The 11,206-nt window shown below is 39.3% G+C and overlaps 1 protein-coding gene across 2 annotated transcripts in view; it reads left to right on the top strand.

The window, feature by feature from the left end:
• The window catches only part of LOC118747653 (F-box/WD repeat-containing protein 7), a 33,701-nt gene that overhangs the window by 18,686 nt on the left and 3,809 nt on the right, over positions 1 to 11,206 (top strand). The window contains exons 2-8 of one of the 2 annotated variants that reach the window (XM_036481706.1): positions 5,472 to 6,630; positions 6,694 to 6,806; positions 6,897 to 8,987; positions 9,068 to 9,249; positions 9,326 to 9,551; positions 9,757 to 9,967; positions 11,000 to 11,171. In XM_036481706.1, the coding sequence (XP_036337599.1) occupies positions 5,511 to 6,630; positions 6,694 to 6,806; positions 6,897 to 8,987; positions 9,068 to 9,249; positions 9,326 to 9,551; positions 9,757 to 9,967; positions 11,000 to 11,171 (4,115 nt within the window). In that variant the 5' untranslated portion in view covers positions 5,472 to 5,510. Of the gene's footprint in view, positions 1 to 5,471; positions 6,807 to 6,896; positions 8,988 to 9,067; positions 9,250 to 9,325; positions 9,552 to 9,756; positions 9,968 to 10,999; positions 11,172 to 11,206 lie in introns of both variants that reach the window. The other variant, XM_036481705.1, reaches the window with a different exon arrangement.

Genomic DNA, 11,206 nt, shown 5'->3' with positions numbered 1-11,206 from the left:
GTGGCTTATAGGCGACAAAGTGGCCATCAGCTGAAAAGGAAAATACAAAACCAAAATATTTTCGCTTCTGGCTAAGTTGACGTGTTGAGTAATCATTGACGATTTCTTACGTAAGTTAAGTTAAGTCTACACTAACTAGACTTTTAGGAGTATCTCATATCTGTAATGATTTTTTTACGAATCTTCAAAGAAATTTATATGAAGTGATTGACATGAACTCGTAAAGAAGTTTCTGTACGAAAAATTATTAGTGTACTTCGTGGTTGGTTTAAATAATACTTAAGCAAAAGATCACAAAAACTAATCTTAGATTCTTTTACTACATACTTATATTCGTGAAAAATTCAGCAATTTCTCTTTTATAAAATGTAATATTCAACAAAGTGTATGTAGCTTTGCACATTTTTTAATCGAATTGTAGGATGTCATTTTCACAGCTGCCTCATTATCATTGTCTTGACTTTTGCCCGGCAACCAGTAGTCAAGAAATTATCTGGCTGCTTTTGGGCTACGCCACCCAGAGCTCGTCTTTTTAGCTCCACTCTGTTGAGTATGTACATTCGTTTGCGTTTCTGTATATGCAAGTTAAAAAGATGCCCAGGAACAGTTTCATAAAAGTAACGTCGTTTCCAGGTAAACGCTGACACGGCCATTGATTGCATTTTGACCCTTGCTTATATATATATATATATGTGCTAAATAAATACATACCTATGTATGTATGTACAGTAGATTTCTTTCAAATGCCGATGCAAGCGTTGTCATTTAAGGACAAGATTGCTCATTTTCATTTCGGTGGTGGGAAGTGATATTGCATTTATACATACATATGTACATACATAAAATCGTAAATAATTTTATGAATTGTGTGAACCATAGTTGCGTTCGTTTTTGAATTTTATTAATAAGCAGATGCGGGGTGTCATATTTTGACCTAATTTAATTCTGAAAACCACCTATAATATTGTATATCTATGCAATATACATACATATATCGTCGTTTAAAGTACAAAACCGCGTATCAACAAAATGAAAAACCGCGCATCAAGATATCGCAAAACTGCGTATGTGAGTTTGCATAAAATATATTCTAGAGAGTAAAAACCCTCATATTTCAAAATGGTTCTCTTTTTTAAAAAGCAATCGCATTTTTGCGCATGTATATTTCAGGACGAATGGATAAGGATTGAGCCAAGAGCTTGTTTGAGCAAATCCAATTTTTGGCAGCAAATGCCAGTTACGCGGTTTTGCAGAATGGCGATACGAGGTTTTGTACTTTAAACGACGATATACAAATGTATATACTTAATGCTATTAGCTTACAGAGGTGACTTGGAAAGAGAAAAATTTGCAAATTATATTATCTATTAATTTTTAAATAAACACCGTGTATTTTTCGATTTGACGCAAATAGGACATATTCGTAAATTGATAACTTCCAGAAGATTATTCACATCATTGGCTTAAAACCGATTTAAAGTTACCTGTGAATAATTAATTTTCAACCAAAACTTTACTAGAGTTCTAAAGTAAATGATACTATAGAATAACACTTTGTGAAAACGCTCTTTTCAGCATATTTCTATTGTCATATGACCCATTGTGGAGACTGATCGAGTTTTAGTGAGACTGGCTCGATTCTCTTGTCATTTCATAGCCCTTTGACAACTGTGTAAACTTTTATAAATTCAGTTTTAAGAGGATATCACCCTGTTGATTTTTAGCTTAAAAAGCTAAGCTTAGCTTATATATATTTTTTTTTTAATGTATGTTACCGCATAACTTTTGATCACGTTAACCGATTTCTATAATTCTTTTTTCAAAGGAAAGGTGTTACCTCACAGGTGGTTCATATTAATTTGGTTTACATCCGATCATCGGAACATGAAGGAATTAACAATGATCTTAAATTTTTATATGAGAATTGAAGTCGCTTTTGTTTTTTTGCTAAAAATTACTTGTTTTTCTCTTAATTTTGAAGTTATGCTGATCGCCCGTATATGTATCAGGAATTTCCTCTGAGGCAATAAAAGATTTAGAATGCACAAAAAATAATTTCTGAACTATTGCCAACTATAGATACGGGGTGCGGAGGCTTTGCTTTGGCCTTTTTTAGCAAACTACAGCAGAGTATTGTTTGTATAATTCAAAAACGTGACACATTTTAACTTAGAACACTTGAAAACGGTGTACAAAGTATTTGCGGTAAGCAATTCATGTCTTTAGGTGTCAATACCAGCACGTTCTGTGGATCAAGACACATTTAGCAGATATACATATGTAAGTACATACATACTATGTACATATATGTATAATTCCGATGTCGGCTCGTCACAACTTTTGCAAATTTCATCTTCACCAGTGACTGGTTGCAATTTTTCGTCTCATTTATTTATACGATCACTTGGTCGTGCGCTCCTCAGCTCGACAAGGTTCCTCGGTTCATTTACACTTATCCATTGAGTGTCTTCTTCATTTAGGTTGTGCTCGCTCGCTTACTTGCTCGATCATAGTGGCTTGTTCACTCTGCTTTAATGCACTTTTGTGATTTCCTTTTGATTGTTATGTTGTTGGTATTGTTTGTTTTTTTTGCTGCTCTTTGTTGTTGCTTTACGACAAGGCAACCACTAGGGCTCTGGCACGTCGAATTGTTGGATCGCTTGTTGGTTTGTTGCTTGTTTGGCTGGTTAGTCTGGCTGCTGCGTGCTCTTGTGTTATTTTTCCCACTGATTCTTTTTGCAGTTTACATGTTTGTGGGATTGTGATTTTCGCTTAATATACTTTTCCTTGTTTGCTTCTGTATATGTACCTGTATGTTCATGTGTACATACCCCGTAGGAAATGCCTTATCAGCAGCTAGGCATTAGGCGCATCTACATAGAACTTTAGCGCTGGCTTTGACGTTCTTTTGACAGAACGCGCGTTAAAAGTATGCTTGCAACAATGAACGCTTGGCAGCGAATGCTTTGCCCACTAAATTAACATACTAACTACAGATAATATATTTCATATCAATAATTGCATGAAAAACGATATTTTTTTCCCGTTTTTGATTAAAAAGAAAAAATATTCCACATAATTTTATTTATTTGCAACAGCTGACGAACGACGCGTGTGAAAAGTTGAGAGTTGGCCATCTTTCTGCATTGTGTCGGCGTTAGCGTTGCCGAATTTTGGCGGAAGGCTGCATTTGAATTCACGGTGAAACGAATACAGAATGTATTCTATCGGTCTTGATTTGAATTCATGTATTCATAGTCAGCTGTTGAAGCGACGCCAACGCCAACGCAACGCCAAAGTTGTATGTGGATGGACCTTTCACCCGGCGCTCCGAATCTCCCTTGCTTGAACAAAGGCGTGGCCGCCTTATGGTATTAGGAATTTAGAATGTACATTTGGTACCAGCGATTCTTCTCAGCCGCTTTTCCAAGTAATACGTAGAATATAGAGCCGTCGCTTGGGCTAGTTCGGCTCTAGGAAATAACTTCGGCAGCACGTTATTTTGCAACTTACAACGTAACGGCCCGTCTCCACAGACAAAAGTTTTTGCCTACCAACTGTCATTTTTATTGCCTGATACAAATTTTATCAGAAGCATTATTTGTGCGTGGGCATTTTTTATCTTGATAAAAGCACTTGTAAGATGACTATTTTTTCCCGATTTAATTACTTAAGATATTTTTAAAAAAATATGCTATTTCACACCCAAATACGTAACAACGAATATTTTAACAGAAAATCAGGCAGGTTCTGCAATTCACTTCCGAGTGAATTTCAACCCCTGCCAATTTGAATTCTACGCGAATCCGACTCAAATTCACTCGGAAGTGAATTGCAGAACCTGCCTGAATAGCTCAAATTTCGCTTTTATATCAAAATATCGATAATGTTGCCACCACGAAGTTATCGCGCTTATGAAAATGTGGCTGTCAAAGTACCAAATTGCTGAAAATATTTATCAAGATAAAAGCTCTGATAATTATTGCCTGCCAAGAGCAACATGCGGTCTCCATTGGCAAAATTTTACTTCATAACATTATCAAGATAAAAACTTTTGCGACATCGGAGCTGTTACTTTTGTGCTTTACTAATAAATGACATTGGTCATGACAATTTTGGTGCTAAAATCCGAAAGAAAACATGGATTATCCCGTAAAGTGCTTACCTATTTTCCCAGTGGGTAGCATGTATGAATAATCATCTGTATGTGTGTATGAGAATCGTAGTTTGGACGCGAGACAATGGGTACTGTTTGTGATCAGTTATTTAATATGGTTGTCATTGTTGTTGTTCCATACCATCAGCGTCGCTGTCGCTCCATTTGATATTTTTGTTTTTGTTGTTGTTGTAATTTAAACTGATATTTTTGTGCTGGCTTATTTGTTGGCTTGGCTTGGCTGACTGTTGTTTTAAGTTTGTATAGTGTGTGCATGGGAATTTTTTGATTCGCACTTACTAGGGATGGGTATTTATTAAAATTTTCGAGTTTTTAGTTATTCGGTTTCTGATGGGGAATCAATCGGAAAAAATCGCCAGTCTTTAAAAAAAAAACGAATCGTGCATTTTTTTATACCCGAGTGCGCTTGTGCACAAGGGTCCGTTCGTAAATTCCATTGCGAACATACATATTCAAAAATGCGATAATTGAGTAACCACTGAACCTAAATTAACCAGAATTTAGTTGCCATGTTTTGCCAGACTTGGGCCCGTAATTTTTGTCAGAATAAAGTCGACTCTAGTTGCAACAATGTTTGATATTGAAAACTTTTGAAATCGAGCAATAACCACGCTCACGCATTACGTGTTATGAATAAAAAAACACACATTTTTTATAATGCACTTTTTTAAAAGCTTTCAAAATAATAATTTGGTAAAACCAAGAAATCGGGGTTTTACAAAAAAAAAAAAATCGAAACATTAAATAAAAATACTCATCCCTAGCACTGACCAATCGAGGTGAGACGAGTTGAGCTCGACAGCACGCCTGTGAGCTTGAATATGCGTTTACAACAACAAATGCATTGTATTGTTTACTGAATCTTGTGGGAATTTTGTGAGAGATGATCGACGTTAGTATGGTTTGTATGTGGTGCTCTGAGAATTCTTTCGGTTTTTTATGACATTTTTTTGTATCATTGACTCCACTTTACATAATCGAACTGTGGAAGGGACGTAATAACTGCTGTGTATCGAAAAACTGCACGATGGTATGAGAACCCTGCCTGTAAAAGACGGTCGAATAAAAAAGTGGAAATTTGCTTACATTTGAATAAACTCGGCATGGTTTCAACTTCCGCAATTTATGTATATGTATTTAACGAATTAATCGATGTGCTATACCGGCATGCATGTCTATGCTACTGGAGTTTGGATTTTTAGTAGCAAATAAATACGAATTGTTTTAATATTCTCCAACCAATCACATATAAACCAAAGTAGTAGAATTCATAATAAATATGCATCTTTTTTAGCGTACTTGTTTGTTGGTCATCTGCTGGTTGTAGCATATTATGGAAGAAACATGTCCCGAGTCTACTAATTCAATTAAATTGGGCATCGCTCAGCCATCAACAACAGCAACCAAAACGATAATTTCCGTCGCAAAGCAACAATCGCCTTTACAATCGGATTCGTTATCGTTGAACGAACAACCTTCAACTTCTAGCGGCTTGAACACGGCCTCAATGTCGCTGTTGCAGGAGGGATTCGTTGACTCGCAACACGATTTTGCCGAAGTTTTGGATGATGAGACGACCACTTCCGGTGTGCTAGAAACATTTGAAATAAGTTCATCAAACTCACTACCGCCGAGTTGCTCAGATGTGCACAGAGAGGTTGTTGTGGATGATAGTTCTTCAACGGATACCATAAAATTGGTTGAAGTATCTAACAGTACCTCTTGCAATAACAAGTTTTTTAATGTTTCTGAGGTGTATGTAATCAACGATGATGATGACGACGATGATGTGCCCGAAGTGGAAGAAGGGGAAGTGGAAGATGAAGATTTGGCGTCAGTAAATGAGACAGCTATGCATCCACATAGTGTCCAAGATAGCGATAATCAGCATCAACTTAGCCGATTCTCGAGCAATAGTACGAACAGTCAATTGGGCAGTGTTATTGTAACTAATGGAGGCGCGACAATTTACCTTGAAACGCCGGTAGTCGAAGAACAGCATCAACATCATCTTCAACTCAGTGAAGGGGGCGAAAACGGCGAGTTCGGAGAAAAAGCTGGGAAACCAAAACGTTTAAGCGATGAATTTATGCTAACAGATGAGGCCGAACCGTTTGGTAAAGTAAGTGAAAACAAGTCCCGAAACACAGATGGTGAAACTAGTGCGACAACCACGTTTGAAGGAGTAGGCAGCAATGAATTATTACCGGATCGCGTGTCATTTCGATTGAAAGAAATGAATATTAATAACTCAGCGGGTACAAAGATATGCAAAAATAATCCTTGCAATAATTCTGATAACTCCGCTGATAGGCCTTCCAGTTCCAAAAGCAATGAGAATGAAGTCGTCTTATTGCCAGCGCCCAGTATGGCAGATATCGAATCTATGGATTTAATAGAACGCCGTGATTTTGAGACAGAACAAAGGCTAACAGATGGTCTTATATTAAAAGGTAGCTCTTTAATAAATAATAATATGATTAACTTGAGGCTGATTAATGCGTCATGGAACACAGAAACACATCGGGGAAAGTTGGAGCTGGAAGATGATTGTCCCAGCAGCAGCAGCAATATAAATAATAGTAGTCATAGCAATTTTGTTGGGCGCGCCGTTTCTTCAGACAGCAAGGTATGCACGTTCGCTTTATAATAACGTCTTTTTTTTTTTTGTTATATTAAGTCAAAATATTTTTATTTTACAATTAACCTTTTCATACAGTGTGCTTACAAGGATCCTGCGTCAACGCCAACGAGTAGCCGCAACTACAACAGTCGTTTAACCAAATCAACTGCCAAACTTAATTTGTGCTCTACTCTAAGTCATCCTCAACATCGGCAAGTGCAACCGCTTCAGGATCGGGCCATAAGTGCCAACAATTCCACAAAAATATATATAAAATCACAGCAGCCAGGCAATAGTAACAATAAGAGTCTGATTTCATTATCCTCATCATCCCATACTTGTACTTCAATCTCGTCTGCATCTACTTCTGCATCTTCGTCATCCGCATCTTCAGCATCATCATCAACTTCATCAGTAATTGTGGAGGCACGCAACGCAACATCAGTTTCATCATCGTCGTTGCCAGGTACCCCTGCATGCACCATCGGTGGTAGTGGCGTCGGTGGCGGTGGCGCAGCCGCGGAGATATACTCCAACTCTAATTCAAATGACAGTCTTATGAGTAGCGCATCTACAACTACCAATTGCCGCCATCGGCAGCAGCAACAACCGCCAAACGGATTGGCTGATAGGTCAGAGGTTGGTGGCTGTAGCCGCACCAGCTCAATACACGCTGCTGTGGCAGAGGCTGAAAACAATGCAGTAGCTGCAGCGGCTGCCAGCTCTAGATCAGCGCCCGCTTCCGTTTTTGACGACGCCCAACCTTCAACTTCATCCGCACGTTGCCAATATGCTCCGTCCGTGAAGAGTTTGCGTCAAGTGCATGCCAGCGCACAAACCCATGAGCGGTATATCGGTCGTGGTGGAATAGCAACTGTGGGAATTAGTGGCCCAGCTGTATCCGGTAGCGGCATCAATTTCCAGCTGGCATCTAGCAGAAGCCGGCGTCGTGCCGACTTGGCCGCTCAGCTGAATCGCAACAATACCTCTGAAGAAGTAATCACTGCAGCTTTTAAGGTGATGGCTGAAGCGGCGGCAGCAGCCGCGGTGGCAGATTACAATGACGAATCTTCATGGGCAGACTGTGACGAAAATACTTCTGATGAGGAGATTTGTACATGTCATCACAGCAGCAGCAGTAGTGCAAGTAATAGTAGTCATGGCGGTAGCAATACCAGTCTAAACGAAACGGACACTGATGCAGCGGAAATTTCTTTTGGTGGTGGCACTGTCAGCTGCGCTGCCAAGGATGGCGATTTATCAAATTACATACAAATGGTTTCGATATCGGAGGAGGTGGGCGGCAATGGTGCCGCTAACTCCACCACGGAGAACACGTCCAATTGTGCATACTTTAATGCCCAACAACGTAAGCGGAAATACAATGATAACCGTCTATTAGGCGCCGATTCTGGTGCTGCTGTTTCCAGCAATGGCAGCGGTTCTAACATGGATGATGTCAATTGCAGGAAACGTATAGCATATGATTTTACCTCAACGACACGCCACAATAGTGCTTTAGTAGCTTTGCCCTCCACACCAACAACACAAATCGCGCAGCTGACCACCATCAGTAATTCTTCAATGGGTCGTCGTACACCGCGTTCCATCATACCAACACGAGAGAATCCACCACCCGAATTGCAGCATTGGTTGTCACAATTCCAACGCTGGACACATGTTGAACGACTCATGGCGATCGATCGCCTGATTGAGCATTGCGAACCGACACAAGTCCGTCATATGATGAAGGTGATTGAGCCACAATTCCAGCGCGATTTTATTTCGTTGTTGCCGCGGGAGCTGGCATTGCAAGTGCTCGCCTATTTGGAGCCAAAAGATTTATTGCGCGCTGCGCAAACTTGCCGCAGTTGGCGCTTTTTGTGTGACGATAATTTGCTTTGGAAGGAAAAATGCCGAAAAGCACAAATACTCACCGAACCGCGCACGGATCGACCGAAACGAGGTCGCGCTGGCAATATGCCGCCAATTGCGTCACCATGGAAAGCTGCTTACATGAGACAGCATATCATTGAAATGAATTGGCGATCGCGGCCAATACGCGAACCTAAGGTATTGAAAGGGCACGATGATCACGTGATTACATGCTTACAATTCTCGGGTAATCGGATAGTGTCAGGCTCAGATGACAATACTTTAAAAGTTTGGTCGGCTGTCACGGGAAGGGTAAGTTGTAGACAGTATTTTGTATAAATACAATTTTCTAATGCCATGCATTAATCTATCTTTAATTTTTCCTTTATTAGTGTTTGCGTACGTTAGTTGGTCACACTGGAGGTGTGTGGTCATCTCAGATGTCGGGCAATATTATAATCTCAGGTAGTACCGATCGTACACTGAAAGTCTGGGACATGGATACTGGTCAGTGCTTGCACACATTGTTGGGGCATACCTCTACTGTTCGATGTATGCATTTGCACGGTAATAAGTAAGTGTGCGCCATTTTTTTAAAAACATTTCGATATTGTTTAATTTAAATTAATTTTATTATTTTTTTGCTTTAGGGTCGTTAGTGGATCTCGCGATGCCACGCTTCGTGTATGGGATATAGAACAAGGTTCATGCTTGCATGTGTTAGTTGGCCATTTGGCAGCAGTACGTTGTGTGCAATATGACGGCAAATTGATTGTTTCGGGAGCTTATGATTATATGGTGAAAATCTGGCATCCCGAGCGCCAGGAATGCCTACACACATTATCAGGTCATACAAATCGTGTTTATTCGTTGCAGGTAAATATACAGTGTAACGCACAATAAACTTTGAACTCGTTTCTAAACACAAATTCACACAGATTGTGTACAAATCCATATGTCGAGTAATACGACCTTTGATTTAGTTTCAATATCGGCATAAGCTATCAAAAATTAAAACAAATTTTATTAACACACATATTAGCTAACTTACATTTATTTACGCCTTTTCTTCATCTTCTAGTTCGATGGTATGCATGTTGTATCTGGATCTCTAGATACCTCCATACGCGTGTGGGACGTTGAGACAGGCAATTGTAAACATACACTCATGGGACATCAAAGTCTTACTTCCGGAATGGAATTGCGGCAAAATATTTTAGTCTCAGGCAATGCCGATTCAACGGTCAAAGTGTGGGATATAACAACAGGCCAATGCTTACAAACTTTGTCAGGTGAGTGGACAAGTGTATTTTATGTAAACAAAAGTTAAAGGTAAATACACCACTGTCTGCCTTCCAAAAATCGAACTACAGTTGTAAAGGATGGTGATAAGGCTTTCAACAACGAATTTAGAATAATTTCAAAATGTTCTAGATTGTAAAAATTATCCATTCCGAAAATATACATACATATGGTCAGAGAGCATACAACTGCGAATAAAAAAAAAAAAATAAACAAACTTCACTTTACTAACTTAGCCACTATCGATTCGCGAGCGATGAAAGTACTGAGCTATTCTGTTGACAGTTGAGAAAGAAAGTACTGAATCAGTTCGTGGGCAGTTAGAAAGTAAAAGAAAAAATGCAATACTATTAAAAGTGTGCAAAGAAACGTAAAATATGGGCTAAAAATTTAAGGCGGACTCACTGAGAAAAGTTCTGAACGCTTTTGAGTTGTAAACTCAACTTCAACTTAAACTAAGAACTAGAACGATCAATCTGTATGTGATTGCAAATTATTGGTCTTTGGGGGCAGACTTAATTTTTAAATAAATCGCCACCATTCTCTAACATGACGCATAAGTTGTGATTCTGGTCGAATGCTCTCTGCCGTTTCTGCGATTAAACTGGGAAGACATCATTGCACCTGCTCCTTGAATGTGATGCCGTATCGAGGCGACGGTTGAACAACATATGGCCCGAAAGAGAGCACATACACTCACTTCTTACCTCTAAAGGCTCTCCTGGAATTTCTGGAGTAGTTGTTGTTGGAGTCTATAGCGGTGATGGGCACTGCCTTGCTCGCGGGCAAAGCTCTTTTAAGCTTTCTATACATTTCGTATAGGCGCTTGCTGAGTAAAAGCTCTCTCGGCCCATCGCTGGTCTATAGGAATGAAATATGTTTTGTGATGGGTGGAGGGCACAATGTATCCATACTCACGATTATCTGTATATCTATCTAACATGATGCAATGATCACTAGTTACTATTTCAACACTCGTATATGTATGCACGTTGTTCTAACGACATTTTCCAACCCAAAAGGTCCCAATAAGCATCAATCGGCAGTAACTTGTCTGCAATTCAATTCGCGCTTTGTGGTAACGAGCTCAGATGATGGAACAGTGAAATTATGGGATGTAAAAACCGGTGAATTCATACGTAATTTGGTCGCATTGGATTCAGGCGGCTCAGGTGGCGTTGTCTGGCGTATAAGGTATGTAATAAATGGTTTTTGTTTTATTCTATGTA

Source organism: Rhagoletis pomonella, unplaced genomic scaffold, assembly GCF_013731165.1.
Source record: "Rhagoletis pomonella isolate Grant_MI unplaced genomic scaffold, Rhpom_1.0 Rhpom_scaffold_00012, whole genome shotgun sequence".
NCBI lineage: Eukaryota > Metazoa > Arthropoda > Insecta > Diptera > Tephritidae > Rhagoletis > Rhagoletis pomonella.
This window is presented reverse-complemented; position numbering and strand designations above follow the sequence as displayed.